The 17,733-nt window shown below is 53.4% G+C and overlaps 2 protein-coding genes across 2 annotated transcripts in view; both read right to left on the bottom strand.

Moving 5' to 3' along the window:
- tp53i11b (tumor protein p53 inducible protein 11b) overlaps window positions 1-5,743 on the bottom strand; it is a 12,601-nt gene extending 6,858 nt beyond the window's left edge. The window contains exons 1-2 of the mRNA XM_086162803.1: window positions 5,633-5,743; window positions 3,305-3,433 (exon numbers count right to left, since the gene is read on the bottom strand). The gene's annotated coding sequence lies outside the window, so the exon portion shown is untranslated. The remainder of the gene's footprint in view (window positions 1-3,304; window positions 3,434-5,632) is intronic.
- Window positions 5,744-11,748: 6,005 nt separating this feature from the next.
- On the bottom strand, window positions 11,749-17,077 carry LOC147224652 (tripartite motif-containing protein 14). Its single transcript, XM_086162787.1, has 7 exons — window positions 16,584-17,077; window positions 14,550-15,412; window positions 14,373-14,468; window positions 13,358-13,606; window positions 13,248-13,270; window positions 12,729-12,883; window positions 11,749-12,647 (listed from the first exon to the last, which is right to left on the bottom strand). The coding sequence occupies exons 1-7, from the start codon at window positions 16,828-16,830 to the stop codon at window positions 12,091-12,093; spliced, it is 2,190 nt and encodes a 729-aa protein (XP_086018913.1). The 5' UTR covers window positions 16,831-17,077; the 3' UTR covers window positions 11,749-12,090.
- Between the last annotated feature and the right edge of the window lie 656 nt (window positions 17,078-17,733).

Genomic DNA, 17,733 nt, shown 5'->3' with positions numbered 1-17,733 from the left:
CCAAACATCAGGCCGGTCCCGTACGAGAAAGTCCACCTTGGCTGTACCTTCATCTGAGCTAGCACAGGAGATTCACCGATGGACCTCCTTAGACCTCGGCCTCCAGCCTGTCCGACGGCGACGACGACACAGGGGCAGTCACGATCTACTCCAGATTCAGCGAGGAGCTGTGAGGAGAACCTCCTTAATTTTCAGAGACCCTCTCCCGAGATGGTGGACTTGGAAAGGCCACGATCAATCGGGCTTCCTGAATTCCACAAGCTATCTCAGGTGCTCCACCCAGAAGGTGCACCAGGTGGACCTGCTGGGAGCAGCACCCGAGGGATTTGGCGAGAAATCTGTTTGACCTTCTAGAAGGAAGACCTGGCGGTGGATCACAGAGGGAAATGTTTAATTCACCTCATCTTTAAAAGATGGAAGCGTGTCAAAGAGCTCCAGGAGCTCTGCGGCATTCGGGTTCTTTAGTCTGCCACCCACGGTCTGGTGCCATCTGGTCGCAGTGAGGAACCGTGAGGAGCACGGTGGGGAGGTGTTCCACAGAGAACCTGCTGCAGGAGCTCTTTGTTGTGCCATAGCAGCGCTGGAAGAGAAGCTACGTGTAATTACCGCTCCCACGACCAGGCTGGAGATCCTGATCGCCTCAGCAGGAGCAGATTTTTAATCCAGCAGTTTACAGAAGAACCTCGTGTCACGGAGGAACCAGGATGCTCCTCTGACTGTTCCTCCTCCTTCAATGTTCAGGCGTCCACATCTGCAGTCCACAGTCCCCTCCCAGGATTTATCTCCAGCAGGATCAGCAAGAGCTGACGTCCACGTCACGGGCCGCTTCATCCTCTGTGAAGCCGCCGCTGGTGCAGAACATACAAGTCAGGAGGTGACGTCCGTCAGGTTCTCCTGCTCGTCTCCGCACACTGACACCGAGGACCAGGCCTGCACCACCAGATGTCTTCTGGAGGAGGACCTGCTGGACTTTCAGGAACGGGGTTTAGAAAAGTTGTTTTTTCTGTGTGTTCTCTCCATGTTCTCCTTCCTCGGTTCTATCCAGGTTCTCCATCTTCCTCCCACAGTCCACAACAGTGAGGAGGTTCACTGAGGACTTGGTGCAAATGAGAGGATGAAGGTCCAGAATGTCCAGATGATCGACAGCTGACGGTTAAGCTCCTTAGAGCATAAGATGGAACCTCACGAGAGAAATAGAGGATCTGGAACAGGTTGGAAGTTCTCCTAATGATGGAGGCAAATGTCAAACGTGAATCAATGGCCTGTTGCCGTGGGCGACAGCTACAGACAGTGAGGGGATCTAATGAAGGTTCAGTGGTTGCACAGCAACGCCAGTGGATCTGCTGGAACGTCGATGACGTCCATGAGCCCCCGGCCCGTGAAGACAACTCTGCTGTGAACTGGTGAAGGACCTCCTTAGCTGCTCAAACAGCGCGTGACATTCACCGACCCCTGTTATCTTCGTCTGACGTCCCCGTCAATCACAAAGCTCAGACCTCGGCCCCTCGGCGAGGGGTACCAGGAGGCCAATACGGCTGGGGCATTCTTCAGAAAGAATGGTTTGTTGAAAGGCCAAAAGACCCCGGCACCTCCTTCTCTTCTCTTCATCCACCCATCCACTTGGTCATCAATGCCTCAAGGTCACGGACCAGAAGATGTCTTCTGACACACACATGCCTGAGGTACCCCGGCCTGCTGGACGGGTGGATTAGAAGAACCCAGGGCTCTCCTTCCATTCATCCCGAGGCTGATGGTGGTAGAACGTTGAGAACATCAGAGTGCGTCACCAGCTTTGGTGGATGGATCGGAGAACTTCCTGCCTGCTTTCTCCACCAGAACCCACTGCTGCCCCCTGAAGCCTGACCTGGGAGGAGCAGGACCTCAGGAGGAACATCTCTGAGCTCTGAGGATGTAAGAGTGTGAGTGTGTGTGTGTGTGTGTGTGTGGGGGTCAAATTACCTCCAGAACATTTCCAGACCAAACCAGAACATTCCTGCTGCCTGCTGGAAATTCTGCCGACAACAACAGGCGCTTGATGGATGTGTGTGTGTGTGAGAATCAGAGCAATGCTCCGTCTGAATATAAATCTATGTGGAGAAGTTTCTCCCTGCTCCAGGAGGCTTCTGACAGAAGCTTCCCCTGAGAGATCTACAGTACTTCCTGGTCCAGGAGACCAGGGGAAGAAGGTGGAGGACCAGGAGAACTGGCAGATCAGCTTCAGTGCTCATAACAGTGAAAGACCTCCAGCCTGTGAGAAGGTGTCAGAAGGTGTTTGGGAAACAAACATCAATCCTTTTTTTCCACGACATTCAAGACGTCTTTGCCGGGGAACATCGAGACACCTCCCTGGATGGTTTCTCCAAGAAGAGGCGGAGAAGGTGTCGTGCCCTCACACGTTCCCTGGCTCCTCCTGCCAAACGTGAAAACACCCTCTGGGGTTGCAGATCAGGTTCCTTCAAATGCCACGAGGGCTTGGCCGCGTTTACACAGAAACAAACCTGGGCTTGCAGAGGAACATCTACAAGTGTGGAGTTAGCGAACAGCTAACGGGGTTCTTCGGTGCACGAAGAAGATAAAAACTCCTCAACCATCTGAAGGTGCTTGGTCATTATTCCGTGAACGCAGTGGCAGCTTCCACCTCCACGGTGTCCGCATCTTTTTCTTCTTTGGTGGTTTGCTTCACTGGTTCCTACGTCTGTCCCTCACTGCCTGTGGGCCACTTCCTGGAACCAGACCGGAACAGGACAGCTCTTAAACCTTAGACCTCACAATTCCGAGGCCACTGGCAGCAGAGGCTCCTCCATCCGCCCGCTCGGTCGGTCCCATCAGAGCTCAGCTCCTCCAGGCCCGGGTTGGACCAGACATTTGAGTTTGACGTTCTACACAGTTCAGCACGAGGAGAAGCAGCTGAGATTTGGCTCTGATCCTAGTCCTCCACCTGCATTTTCATGACGTCCCTTCTGGATGACGTTAATCCATGTATCCACCTGTGTTCGATCGGAGCTCAGGTTCCACCAACCAAGGTCCTGATCTTCAAGAACAACGCCAGTGACCTTCAAGGTGATGGTTCAGATCTTCATTCATTCATCATGTTCTCCTCACGCAAGGTGAGGGAAGGAACCGCAAGGAACCCAAAGAGCAGGGGAGAACTTCTTGCTCCTGAAAGCCGCCATGAAGACGACCCGGTGGAATGAGCACATCTCTGCAGTGAGCCCGACCAGGGTTTCCCACTGGCTTCTCCTGCCTCTAGAACCTTCTGCCAATTCTAACAATCTGCTCGGCAAAAAAGATAAGTCATACTCACCGCTTCCAGACACCCAAGGAGGTGGAGGTCCTGCGAGGAAGCCCGGTGAGGAGGTCTTATGAGGAGGTCCTGCGAGGAGGTTCTGCGGGGAGGTTCTACGGGGAGGTCCTGCAGGGAGGTCCAGGTAACCTGTGGGTGGAAACGGAGGGGACTCAAAAGCAGTTCCTCTGGGAAAAAGCAGCTCCAGCCAGTCATTGCAGGTGGAACATAAACCGAGGACTTGATGGGAGCTAACGAGTCCAAACATGGCAGTGGAACGGTCCACTTTGTGCCGGCGGGGGGGTTCCTGGTATCCTGCGGATGAAACCAACGACTGAAGTTCCTCCCAAGAGTCACGGAGCAGCAGATGGTGGGAGCCGGCCTAATCTCCTACACGAGAACATCTGCCTGGAGGTCATTACGCACGGCGGCCCCCTTCACCAAACACGAGGAAATTAAAACAGCGGCGGACAGCGAGTGATCCTCATTGGCCGAGACGCGGCCTTATCGACGGAGGCAGCGGAGATGAAGCTGAAGATAAATCACATGCAACAGGAGGAGGAGGAGGACGCCGTAAGGCATCAGGAGAGGTTTGAAGGAGCCGAGGAGAACCGTGAGGACTGTCTGGGTGGAAACGCCTCAAGTTACTGCATGGTCCTGGTGTTCTAGTTCCACTGAAGAACGCTGGAGGACCAGCAGCACCAGGAACCTCCCAGACACTGAGCCTACTCCACCAGGAGGACCAGGTCTTCAGCCAGGGTTGGAGGACTTCCTGTTTACTCCAGGGGAGACTGCTGGGACCGCAGAGCATAGATTTGAGCAAGACAAGAGGAAGCGCTCCGGAGGCGCGGCCAATGGCCGGTGGAGAGCTGGACGTCCCATTGGTGGGACCTCCTTCCTGGAGGAGACCGTGGGTTTATGACCTTCCACGGTCTCTTTACAAGGCAGCTTGAAATCAGCAGCCTACATGGTCTTCTTTACCCCGAGGAGACCAGCCCAGCCTGGAATCCAATTACCCCGTGGACAATGGAGGGACTCCGTGGGTCGACTCCACGCCCAGAGGGTCTAGGTCACATCTTCTCTGAAACATGAGGCTTCAAAAGCAGGAGATCCTGCAGGACCTCAGAAGGGGCAGCTTAGACATTCAATCCAAAAGCTTGGAGATCAGAGTTCCAAGGGAGCAACGGAGAATGACTGGTCATCCATTTGTTCATCTTCTCTGCTGCTCATCCAGCGCTCAGGGTCGTGGGGGGGGTGGAGCCTATCCCAGCTGTGATTGGATGAGAGGAAGGTTCACCCTAAACCGACCAATCACAGGGCCTTATATAGAGACATCCAACCATTCATGCTCTCGTCCACACATCCGGACCATGCAGGGTCTCCATGAACCTCCTGCCTGTGTGTGAACTGAGAGGAACCCAGCGAACCCTCAGGACCTTCATGGGGAGAACATGGAGCCTTCACACAGGAAGGAACCCTCTGGGAATCCAACTAGGGACCTTCTAACAGAACAGGTTCTGTGCTGGAGCAGAACCAGAACACTCCTGGTTCTGGCCTGCAGAACCCCAGACCTCGTCTGGAGGACCTCCGTTCCCCCTAAGAGCTGGTTGGGAGGTTCTTCACCGTCTGGATTCCAACGAGGATGTGAATCCTGGAATTGTCCAATTGAGTCTTTGACCCTGATCACGTTCTCTCTCCAAGGCCTGTATCCTGGCAACTGAGAGGGAACCCAGGAAGAACATGGAGAGAACATATGAAGAACCCAGGCAGGAGACCGTGGTTAACCCAGTCCACCAGCAGATGAGAATCTAGAACATTCTCCTCTGAAGAGACACTTTTTTATGGTTATTCAAAAATCACAGTACTTCCTGCTGGTCCATCCAGGGAGGACCGAGCAGCTGGCATGGTCCACAAGGACATTCCAACACAAAGATCTGCTCCAAGGAGGAGCTCCCCAGAAGCGGTCAGGGTTCGATTCCGGTTCCTCAGCTGGAACTCTGAGGAGGCCTGACCTCAACCTGGTACAGGTCCTGGTGGCTCGCATACCTGAACAGGTGGGACCTCCAGCTGGAGGAGCCTGCAGAACCCTGATGAGCACCCCGACGACCCCCCCCTCCCCCACCGGTCATGGCGCTCCAGGAGCGGGAACAGGGTGGGGTGGGTGCGCGCGCGCGCACACACACGCGCACACACACGAAGCCAACACCTCATGGGTTGTGACTCGGAACTCGCGGGTTGTAATCCCACGCTCCTAACCCCCCACCCCCCGCGCGGTTCTCTTAAACGTCCGCCGACTAAAACCGCCGTAAAGTGTTTCCGGGAGGGGTTCCGGTCCGAGCGGAGGCTTACCGGCGGTGCGGGCGCTGTTGCAGGGTTCGGGTGCGGGCGGCGGGCTGTGCGCGGCGGACTCTTCCGCTGCGCTCCGAGCTTTCCGGCCGAGCGCAGCGCGCCGCTGAGCCCCCGCGCTTTACCGTAACTGACGCCGCTCCCGCCGCGGCGCACGCACATTCCACATTACCGTAAAGACGGGACCTGCGCTGAGAGGAGGCGGGAGGAAGAAGCAGCTGACAAGCTTGCACATTTTATATGAAATGAACATGAAGACACACGTTCATTCATTCATTCATTCATTCATTCATTAGCATTCAGTCAATCCCTCAGACATGCAACATTCACCCTGTCATGTTACACAGACAGATACACCCATTCACCCTGCCATTTTATACATACAAATACAACCATTCACTCTGTCATCATCTTGTATATAGAGACATGCAACCCTGTCATTCATACCTCATAGAGTGACATACCTGCCATTTGCTCGTTCATTTATTCATTCATTCATTTAGCATCCCATAGACATACATTCATTCTGTCATCAATGTTATACAGAGATATACAACATTCACCCTGTGATTCATACATATATAGACATACGTCCATTCAACCTGTCATTCATACCTCATAGAGACATACCTGCCATTCACTCATTCATTCATGCATCCTACAGAGACATGCAACCATTCACGCTGTCATTTGTATATCATATGTAAACATAAACCATTCACCCTGTCATTCATACATATATAGACATACATCCATTCACCCTGTCACCTGTATGTCATATATAAACATCAACCATTCACTCTGTCATTGTGAGGTCAGACAGCATTGGCTGTGGGACCTCCTCAGGTCAGCCTGCATCCACAGGAAGTGAGGTTCTCCTCCAGTGAGGAGGACAGAGGGATGTGGACATCTCCTGCTCCATGGTAACATCCACAGAAGCTGCCAAGCTGGCTTGACCCCAATTGGACGGAAGTTGACTTCAGTGTCCAGGTCAGGATTTGGAGTTTGTACCAGGATGGGAAGCTCTCCCTACATTGAAGAGCAACTGAAGAGCAGGATGGATGGATGGTTCTGAAAGTGACCACAGATGCTCTTTGTCTCCTTGGATCTTCTTACCACTCCATTCCACCACCCCCTCCCTGAAGCTGAAGATAATCAGCTTTTTATGGTCCTTCAGAACCACAGCTTAAGAGGAACAAATCTGGTTCCACGCTCACTCAGACCACAGTCTGCTGGCGTGTTCTTATGTGTGTGTGTTTGCTCTCTGATCAGCAGGCCGACGGCCATCTTGGCTCAAAGGTGAGCCCGTTGTTGATCTTAGCATCGTCCACAAACCAGAGGTTGTCATGGAGATGTGGGTGGAGCCTGTTTACAGTCTGACCTCAACCCCAACTCACACACACACACACACAGCCTTGCATCACCCACACTGAGTTCAGTTCAAACACCATCAGAAGTTGGATCTCCTGTCACCTGGATCCAGAGGAAACATCTGACCATCTCCATCTCAATCATCATATGTGATGGTTCCAGACGGGGTGCAAATCCTTCAGTCCTACGGACCTCGAGCATCTTCGCCGAGCTCCGACCATGACCATCTATTCATCTCATGGTGCTTCCATCTTCTCTGCCAATCATCCGAGTGTCTCGAATGAGCCACCCGGAGCTGTCGGGTGAGGCCAGGATGTCTGATGGCTCCACATCTGCAGGCGTTTCAGGCCGTCCGCCCGTCAGTCACCCGTCAGCGGTGCGGCAGAAGGTCAGGAGGCTAAACATCTGCAGATGTGTGATTGGAAGTATGGGTGGAGAATGTTTGAATGCCGAGGACTCTGCCTTTGTCGGTGTGTGTGTGTACCTTTTAGACCTGTAAAAATAACATGATGCAAGGAGGAACATCTGAGCTCTGATGGAGGGGAGGACTAACACAGCAGAAGAAGCAGGCTGTTCTTTAGGAGTTGCTTTGTCTCCACCCACGTCCATGGCCAAGCTCTGATCTCCAGACACCGGAGGTGTGCAGGGCAAAGGGGTCCAGCAAACACCTTGGCAGCTTCACTTGGACCAGAAAGGGTGGGGATGAGGAGGGGTATCTGCTGGTTGAAGGTTCAACCCGTCAGCCGCCAGATGGAGCGAGAGGAGGTTCTTGTTGGGCCAGAAGAAGACGAGAGACTGCAGAGGAGGACCTCTCCTTCCGCCTCCCACCTCCTCAGCTTTCCGGCGTCGCCCCCGGATTCGTCTCCTGGAGCCAGGAGAACCCTGTCAGTTATGGTGGTCCTGGGGCTTTGCGAGCCTGTGAAGACCCCCACCTCTGCCTTGGTGGGGGCCTCCTGTCGGAGGCCGTGGTGGTGGTGGAGCTGCTCGACAGGAAGGTGACAGGGGAGGACGGTCACTTCATGGAGCTGGAGCCGGACGATAACAATAGCTGCAATCTCAGGAAGAGGAGAAGCGATTTCTCAGAGGGCGTCAACGTCCGGGCAGATGCAGGCAGCTGATCCCCCATCTGCCAGGAGCTCAGTCACTTATATCTTCGCCCATGCCGTCCCATTTGTACATGCGCTTTGACCTCCGTGGTGAAAACTCTTCATGCAAGAACATCTGGGCGCAGGAGGCCGGGGGACGGCGAGACGCTTCAGGGCCTCCTGTGTTCTTTGGGGTTCTTTGCCTGAAGGCCAACCACCGCTTTCCATATTGTCCTCCCAGACCTTCTCGAAGGAGCTGAGCGGACGTCCGGCCTCTGGAAGCCTGACAAGAAGGATTGGTCACGTCTGCGTTGCCCGTGTCGTCTTCCTGCTCGGGGCTTCCTGGCCTCCTGCTTCCCTCCTGCGTGGCTTCCTGCACCTGCATCTGACCTGCTTTCCCACGGCAGCTTCTGACTCAGCTGAACATGAGACCAAGCCTTCACATGAACTGGATGGAAGGCTCTCCTCCCTGGGTGAGGAGACCTTTGACTGAGAAGGTGCCAGTCTGATTCAAGTCCTGCTCTCTGGTCCATCATTTGTATTATTATTATTCACTGTTGCGTTCATTCATCATGGGGCGTGGGCTATCCCCACTGTGATTGGACGAAAGGTGGGGGTTCACCCTGGACCAATCACAGGGCTTCATACAGGGACATTCAACTATTCACCTTCTCATTCTCATGTCTGGACAATGCAGGTTCTTCATAAAGTTCCTGCATGTGTGTGGACTGGGAGAGGAATCCAGAGAACCCTGAGGAACCCCACGGGAGAACATGGAGCCTCCACACAGGAAAGAATGTAACCAGGAGGTGGAGCTAACTTCTGCTCCATGCTGCCGCCTGGCAGGGAGTTATTATTATTATTATGGAATGGAACCCCCCCCCCCCTCTCGGGGTCTCAGCAAAGCACTGGACTGACAACAAGCCCACGTCCTGCTGCAGCCCAGAAGGTCCTGAGCTCTGTGCCAACAGAGGTTCCCACAGTCACACACAAACATAAAGATGGGGGTCGGGGGGGATCAGGGGTTAGGGTCACGTGTGTGTGTGTGACCAATAGAAGGCAGCCGCTTCTCCACTTTAGCTGTTTATTCATCAGGGAGGATCTCCAGAGGCTCAGTGGATGTTCAGATGGAGAACCAGCAAAGGTCAAGTGTTAATGCAATGTAGTAGCACCCCCCCGACACACACACACTCCTTTGACTCCCCCCACTACCACCACCTGACTGGTTAATCATTTCCCTGCTCCTTCATGGCTTTGGGATGAATCATTACCTTCTGTCTGGTGGGGCTCCAGAATTAGAAGACAAACCCAATTACCTTCATGGCGAGCCCCCCCGCCGTGGGAGGCAGGTGGGGGTGTGTGTGTATGCCGCCCCGCGGTGCAGCTTGCATAAGACGGTGGTGCTGTGATTGGAGGCGGCTCGGCATGGGCCGCTCTCCTCGCCAAAACAATGGCCGCCTTTCTTCGCGGCTGTTATTACATTTCCTCCGCGCCTCGGCCGCTGGCTATTTTGGGCGCCTGCATCTTCGCTCGCTGCTGGCAGCGCAAAACGCCGACACCCAACACAGGCCTCATTCATCGTCTCAGGGCCGCCGCCCAGGAGAGATAAGGCGCTAAGAGCTCCGGCGCCGGGCCTGGCAGGTCCCAGAGCAGGAGAAGAGATGATAACTCCATTAACTGGTCCGAGACGCCGGCGGCATGCCAGAACATGGCTCTGCTCCTCAGAAGAGAAAACAACATCACGCCTGATGCTGAAATCCATCAAAACCGTGAGATGAAGGAGGTGCGGGTTCTCCTTCATCCACCGAGGAGGGGTTGGATGGGGCTCCTCCACGGGCAAAGGTCAAGGAACGAGTCTGTGGTGGGATGGGACAGCTCACACACACACACAAACACACCAAGTTGTTGTTTTGTGCAGGTTCACTGAGGACATAGAGCCGGCGAGGCTTCCACACACCTACCCCCCCCTCAAACAGCGAGTCACCAAAGACAATGGAGATAAGAGGCACGGGCGGGGCGGACATCCGACCTCCATCAGCTCAAGGTCGTCCCTGGCGGCCTTATCGGCCCAGGACCGCCGCCGTTCACTGCCTGGACAAAACGTTCTGATACGTGGCGCTTCTCTTAAGGGCGGGTTTGGGCCAGGAGACATCAATAGGTCAGAGGGTACGGATCAGGAACCCTGTCAATCACACAGAGATGCCGTCTGGCTGCGCCCACTCCCCCCCTCGAGTGACTCCATCCCATCATCTGAGCCAAGGCTGAGGAGCAGTGCCCTCAGGGCTCAGATGGCAGCCACTGACACCGGGCCTGCCGGGTCACACGCACCACGCTCCACACTCACCTGGGCTCACAAGCTGTCCCCATGGCAATAGAAGATATGACACTGTGTGTCTGTGTGTGTGTGACTGTCCTCCCGGTTCAATATTCTAGAGCTACGAATGTAAACATCCAGGGACCGACCGGTTAAAAGTACTTCTGCACGATACTGTGCACTTGACTGAGTAAAGTCCTGTAGACTCACTGTAAGCACAGGTACTGTGTACACTGGATCCTGCTACAATGTCTGTTAGTATTGTGTACATGTCTGGTGAGGTCCTCAGTCATCCAGGTCATGGTGAATTCTTGTCCAAATATTCTTGCTGTGGCAGCTGGTCCTGAATTTCTTCTCTTTCAGGTGTTTCAGCCCTCAACTGGGAGGATTCTTCACTTTTACTGACCTGTGGGGAGTTTCTGAATATACCTACCAGGGCTGTGGGTGGGTTCAGGTTATGGTGGATTGTTATGTAAACAGTGGAGTTGATGGAGTTGTTCATGGAGCAGATATTTAATTTCAAAACCTGGTGGAAGGTGAGGAAAATTTGAAGATTCTCAGAGAATCCTTCCACTCTCCTTGGGGATGAGAGGTACTGTAACTTGCAGAGGGATTCACCCATTCTCCGCAGCTCCAGCGTTAATGTGCTGGAGGAGAGACCTCTGGAGGAGGTCCAACTCCCTCTCAGCAGGCGAGGATCAAAAAGCTTGAGGTCTGTTAGAGGGGCTTTTAAAAGCACAATTCTAGAAGGTCTTGATTGCCCCGTCACCCATCCTCCGCAGATCCCAGTCCAGCTGAACCACGGATCACTAATGGAGACCAGGTCTGCATGCCTCAGCCCCCCTTCTGGGCATTTATGGAGGTTTACGTCCATCCCACTCAGTTCCTTGCCCACACACGCTTCACCGCAGCTTGTTCAAGAAAAGGCTGGGAGAAACTTCTAGGCTTGTCTGAGGTTCAGACCCTCCTCCGCTCTGGTTTCTTTGAGGACAGCTGGAACCATCAGAGGTCTCCTGAGCACCGTCAGAATTCTGTGACTGGAGGTGTGAAATTGATTCTGCAGCTTCCGGAGTGTGTGTGTGTGTGTGTGTATGTGAAACTTCCAGTTCTCTCTCTCAAGAGGACTGAAGTCAGGACCTGGATTCCTCACAACCAGAGAGAGAACATGTTTGAGTGAAAATGAACAAAGCAGAACCCTCCCATCAGGGCCAGCAGCAACAGGAGGCAGGTTGAGCCGCGGTCAGGGTTTGTTGTCAGTAAAGTTCACCAACCGTGGGGGCTGCGAGGGTTCAGGAGAACACCGACGTCAGCCGCCAAGGGGAAAAACACACAGCTGTATGGGTTTCATATTTATTCAAAATTGTTTTATTTTTTATTTTGAGGGGCGGTGAAGACAACCCCGCTAACATCTGTTTTTTAAAAGTGGAGGCTGTTAGTTTCAGCCAGGTTTTATTGATGAGCTCTGTCAGCTGTTCACTCGCTGCACAAGTAACAAAAGGCCATTTCTAAAAATATAAAATTCTGAATGAACATTTCAGAAAATGTTGCAGCTTGTAGAGGTTGTACTTCCAGTTCTACCAAACAGCAGTCAAAGTCACAATTGAGAAGAAAAGTGAAGGAATGTGCAGAGAAGCGTCCTGAGCTCTTCGGTTCAGGGGATTTGGCGGCAGAGGAAAGTCTTTCGGACGTCTTCAGGCTCGGTCTGACACCTGGAACACGTCGCAGATGGCCAGCTGTGTTTTGGACACGGACAGGGCCGGGTGCAGAGGCTGAGAGAATGCCTGCCTGAAGGAATGCAGCGGGGAAAGGGCACCCCCTGCTGCAACACCGAAGAACGACAGGACGCCTTCGTCCACGTCCAGGAAGACCCCCACCCTCCGCAGCCTGTCCACGGCCAGCGGCGCCGACACCTTGTTGTGCAGGGCTTCCATCTTCCCGCGGTCGCAAGCCAGACACCAGGAGTGCGGGTTGAAGCCGAGGCGGGCGGTGTCCCGCTGCCCTTTGCGCTCCATCCGGGCTTCGCACACACCCACCTTCCAGCGGCCTTCGTCTGCAGGGATGTTCACCTCCCAGTACCAGCGTCCGTGCCGTAGGGCGCCGACCGCCAGCACCTGCGGGAAGGCACCGAAGCGGCTCTCGTGGTCGGCGCAGGCCCGCGGGGCCTCGCTGTAGCTCACCCGCAGGTTGTTCTCAGACAGCCGCAGCTTGGGGTGGGCGGAGTCTGCGTCCAGGACGGGGACGGAGCCATCTGCACAGAGGGAGATGCTGGAGGTCAGACAGACCTACTTGAACACACCTTCAGCCAGCCCAGTGCGGAGCGTCATCTCACAGAGGACTCTGTACAGGTCCCGGTCCTTGCTCGGCTCGGAAATGACAACGGCGTCCAGGCGCTTCTCCAACCACCATCGCAGCAATCTCAGATGGCCATCGTCCACTTCTTCTGGGGACTCCATGTGATCCAGGCAGCTCCCGCTGTCGCCAGCCCTTTAAGGAGGAGAGAACACACCGTGAGAACGGGCTAATGACTTCTCACAAGCATCTTGTGCAGCATCATTACACTTGGGTCTGTTTCCGTGGAAATGCGGGCTGTGTGGGACCTCTCTGGGCTGCGAAATGGTAGCCAGGTGTTTGGAGTCTACACAAAAGCGAACTGGTCCTGAGTGGACGTTGTTTTGGGACGCCGCGGTTTAGTTTAGCTTCCGTTCGGAGCCACTGAAAACACCAGCTCAGGTTTCTCAGATATGTGAGGACAGAGCTGTGGCACGAGTGCATGGGAAAACATCGAGTCCCGCCCCGTCAGGACTGCAGTCAGCAGGCATCAGCGTGGATGCAGAGGAGGATAACTTACATTCGGGTGATCTTGCAGTATTTCTGCCAAAAAAAATAAAAAAATAAAAAATCAATTAGATTTATTTTGTGAGCGACGAAGGACCCAGTTCTCCCCGTAGACCTGCTCACCATGACGAAGGCCTGCTCCTGGAAGGTTTTCTCCCCTTTGGTGTCGGCCAGGGCCTCCAGTGTGTGGAGGTTCTGCTGGATGGACTGCAGGGAGCCCTGGAGGTGGCCCAGCTTCTCCTCCAGGCCCCCCAGAACCCTGCTCTCCTCCTTGGACACCCGCTGCAGGGCCGACCGCTCCTCCTGCTCAAGCGCCTCCCTGATGGTGGCGTACTGCTGCTGCACTTCTGCTCGGGCCTGGCGGAGAACCACCTGACAGGGACAGGAACTTTCAGACGGGTTGTGACTTTCGGCGTCTCGGGGGCAGATTTTCTTTTTGTTTAAGAGCCAAATCTTCCTTGTTGACAAACCTTACAGTTAGCGTTCACCCTGAGTGATGCTGCCACGGGTGTACTCCGCTGAGGGATATCATCTGACGCAACTGTCCCTATGCTGGCCCTTCATCAGCATGCGATACCTCGGATCTCCTTCTGGGCTCTCACATTGGTCAGGTTCTCAGGGGGTGTGGCTTGATCCACTGTGGCGTTTTATGAGTATTAAAGCTATTATTGCATCATGTTAGCTATTAGCATGTATCTGTTAGCACCGCTGGTATAATTATGAGCAAATGATTCAGGCATCCCCCTGTCTGTCACACTCTTGCCCCCTTTCTCTCTACTTTCTACCCCGACCAGTCAAGGCAGAAGGCTATCCACACCTGTCGCAGGTTCTAGGTGTTTGGAGTCTAAGAGCCGGTGTTTCCGGCTCGTCTACTAGGGGAACGTTTTGTTTCTCTACATCGTCTTAAAGATTGTGGTCCAGACCTACTCTACACAGACAGCGTCCTCAGATGCCTGGGTTGGGATTTGGAGCTGTAGAAAGAGCATCTGCCTTGACTTTCCTATACTCGGTGCATGCAGACTCAAGAGTTTCAATGCAAGGCTGGGATGTAACTACTTCCCTGTTAGATCAGGCCCCGTGAACACCTGTGACCTGTGAGAACAACCAATGGTAACGACGGTGTGGTAAAGTCACTTACACCGGATGTCTCTTTCTTCTGACAGAGCTCAGTCACCCTGTCCTTCACCCGCTGCTCGGCCATCTGCAGCTGGCCGATGTCTTCTTTCAGGTGACCCTGGGGAAATGCACAGAGCATGTCAAGGCCCATTCCAGGCTAGGAGCTGGCATGTGTTCCCGCACGCAGGGCACTACCAACCCTGAGCTCCCTCTCGGCCTCCTTGATGCCCACGCAGGTGTGGCCGCGATGCGAGCCGATGAGGGTGCACACCGTGCAAACGCACACCGCGCACTGTTGGCAGTAGATTCGGTTTAAATCGTGGTGCTCTTGGCATCTCCACAGGGAGATGTCCTCCATGGGTAGGACCAGGGTGTGGTTCTGGAACACTGGGGAGTCCAAGTGGGGTCGGATGTGTTCCGAACACATGGAGGCACCGCACACCAGACAGGTCTTCACCGCGGGCTGATACACCTCCTTCGGGCAGTAGTGGCAGGGCACTGGGCTGCTCTTCCTGCTATCCAGCGCTCCGAAGATGCCCGTAGATCCTGAGGCAGTGGCAGGCTGCTCGCTGTACGTTGGAAACGCTTTGCTGGCATGATGTAAAGGAGACTGTGCCGACGTACCACGAGAGGAATCAGAGCTGGGTTTCTTCGACGATGTGGGTGCCGGAGTAAAAGGTGCATCGCAGATATCTACTTCGTTTGAGCTGTCAAAGTCGTCCGGTGCGATGGCATCTTCTGCTTTTTGCTGGTTCTCTGAGCTAGCTTGCCACACTTCACCAAGCGGCACTGGACCGCCGACGGAGGCGTCGCTTGATGACGAGCCATTGCTGAGCTCCACGTGCGCTGCCTCTTGGTTCTCTGCTTCCTGGGCTGAATTTGCGGAGGTGGAGGGAATCTCAGTGCCGCCAGACGTGTTGCAGGCGGAAGCCCGGCCCGGTCGCTTCGAATCGGGCTGCTCCGGCGCAGGCGTGCTGGCCTTCCTTTTCCCAAGCAGTCGGCTGGTGAGCGAGGGCCTCCTCAAGGAGTCACATCTCTCCCGGTCATTGTTATTAGGCGTGTCTGAAAGAAAACAAGAACCAATCACATGCTCCATGACCTTCGTTTGCTATCAATCTCTCACATAAACAAGAGCACGCAGCCTCCTGGTCAGGAAAATGGATGCGCTGCATTTCAACCATGCAGGCAGTGAACGTGGTGACAGTTGACCAGAATTAGAATGGGGAACTATTGAAGATTCAATCAGACACAGGGGACTGAAAGAGTTCTCGTGCAAACACCGGCTTTTATCAGCAATAGAATCTGAACTCGTTCCAAAAAAAAGGAATCGGATCAATGTGCACACCATTTCCTTTATTACTCAACTAGGTGTCTGTATGGGCGGCACAGCGCTGCAGCGGTTCACACTTCCGCCTCACAGCGAGCAGGTCCCTGATCCATTTTGGATGTTCTCTCCCGTGTCTGTGTGGGCTTCCTCCAAGTCCAAAAACATGCAGGAGGCTAATTGGACACACGAGATTGTCCAGGCATGTGAATGAGAGGGTGGATAGTTAAAAGTCCACATATGTGTCCCTGTGGTCAACGGGTCCAGGCTCTCGCCCAGTGACAGCTGCGATGGGCACCCCCGCAACAAGTGGTGCAGATAATGAAGGAATGAATGTATGGTGGTGGTGTTGATAACCTGTATGTTAAGATTGTGGTTGCACTGAAACCCATGGCAACCTTGTATGTGCCAGAACAGCAAATTAACTCCAACCTACCGTGGGAAATATTTAAATCCACATATAGTTTAGACATTTTAGTTCTACTTTTTTTTAAATTGTGGTATCATCTCAAAGTGGAAAGCGTTTAAAAATTCTATTCAAAGAAACTGCCGTGGAATATAAAGGGACGAAGCGGTATAATTACTCAAACAACTTGAGTAAATATTTATTTAAATTGAGGAAAAAGGCTCTTTAATTGAAACAGAAAGTTTTACAACCGTCACCGTAACAGAGCTGTTGTTTTGAAATTGGCCTCACGGCTTCAAACCGAGGCAGTAACTTCCGGTGAGGACCGGATGTTTAGCTAACCTGCTGCTCAGCTAGCTTACCGATTAGCTTAGCGACTCCCCGATCATTAACGAGCAGCCACGGAAAAAGCCGAGGGGACCTTTCCGGTTAATCACACCGGAAAACGTGGTCGTGTGGCGGGTTAACTTGACCCCCCCGTTCTCGCCTTGGATCCCCGTTACCTGCTCCGCCGGAGGGTCGCCGCTTGCTGGCTGCGGTCGGCCGGAATAATCCGCTCTCGAATGGCGGGGTCTGGTACACCGCCTTACAACGGAACTCCGGGCAGTGGAAGGGCCCGGCCGGGCTAACGCTCCACAGGTCCCCGAGGCAGCGGCGGCAGAACCGGTGGTCGCACTTGAGAGTGACCAGGTCCCGGGTAAAGTCGTTGCACAGCGGGCAAACGGCTGGGACGTCCAGCGACGCCCCCATCCTGGCAGGCAGACGTTTTGAAAGCGACGGGCTTCCGCAACAAGCTACGGGAGGGGGGAGGAGGGGAGTCACGTGATAGTTTTTTTTTTTTTTGAATCTCACTTCTGGTTCCGGTTCCGCAGCGTAAAGCCGTAGGCAGCTCGTTGTGTAACGAATGCAGCGACGGAATTAACGGCCATTTTAAACTTTAGAATGGCTTTTTTACGCGGTTTTAACCAGTGGAGGATTACAAGCTCCATTCCCCGTCGCCGAACACGGCGCGGCCGGATGCGCCGCTTACTTCCGGGTTGTCCTGTCAGGTGACTGCATCGCTTGATGCGCCCCCTAAGACATGACATTTCTGCGTGCAATAAAACACTTTGAACTCCGTTGAAAGTTACTTATAAGCCAATTACTCAATGTCTTTTTGAGGCCTTTTTGTATCTATTAAAAAAGCCGAACTTAAATGATCTAGCAAACCAGAAATGGCGTCCTTCATTCAGATGTTACAAGATCACCATAACCTTCAACTTTAAAATAAATGATTATAATTAAAAATGCATTCATTATTTTCAAAAGCCACAGGGAGCAGTGGGTTGCCAGCCCTGTCTGACACAAAATCTAGTTCTATTTATTCAAATCATTGACTTTTTGGGGGGGATAACAGAACGGGAGTGTATCACATGGACATTAACAACTTCATGTTTTGTCTAAAAAATTAGATTGCTTGTAATTCCTCCTCCATTGCTGCCAATTTAACATTATAGATCAATAAATCATTTACACATTTGCATCAGTTACATGACATTACATTACAGTCATTTGGCAGAAGCTTTTATCCAAAGTGAATTACAAGAAGTGCAATTCAGTCATCGAAGACCCGAAGTACCAGTAGTCGGGAGTCAGAAGTGACCACTCAACCAA

Source organism: Fistularia commersonii, chromosome 17 (genome assembly GCF_037954325.1).
Source record: "Fistularia commersonii isolate RoL2024-O1a breed Wild chromosome 17, RoL_Fcom_v1.0, whole genome shotgun sequence".
NCBI lineage: Eukaryota > Metazoa > Chordata > Actinopteri > Syngnathiformes > Fistulariidae > Fistularia > Fistularia commersonii.
This window is presented reverse-complemented; position numbering and strand designations above follow the sequence as displayed.

Coding starts and splice junctions, on each gene's coding strand:
- LOC147224652 (XM_086162787.1), bottom strand. CDS start 16,830: ATGGGGGCGTCGCTGGACGTCCCAGCCGTTTGCCCGCTGTGCAACGAC. Junction 13,607..14,372: donor AGAAGAAAGAGACATCCGGT/GTAAGTGACTTT, acceptor TGTCCCTGTCAG/GTGGTTCTCCGCCAGGCCCG. Junction 12,648..12,728: donor GGACCTGTACAGAGTCCTCT/GTGAGATGACGC, acceptor CCCTCTGTGCAG/ATGGCTCCGTCCCCGTCCTG.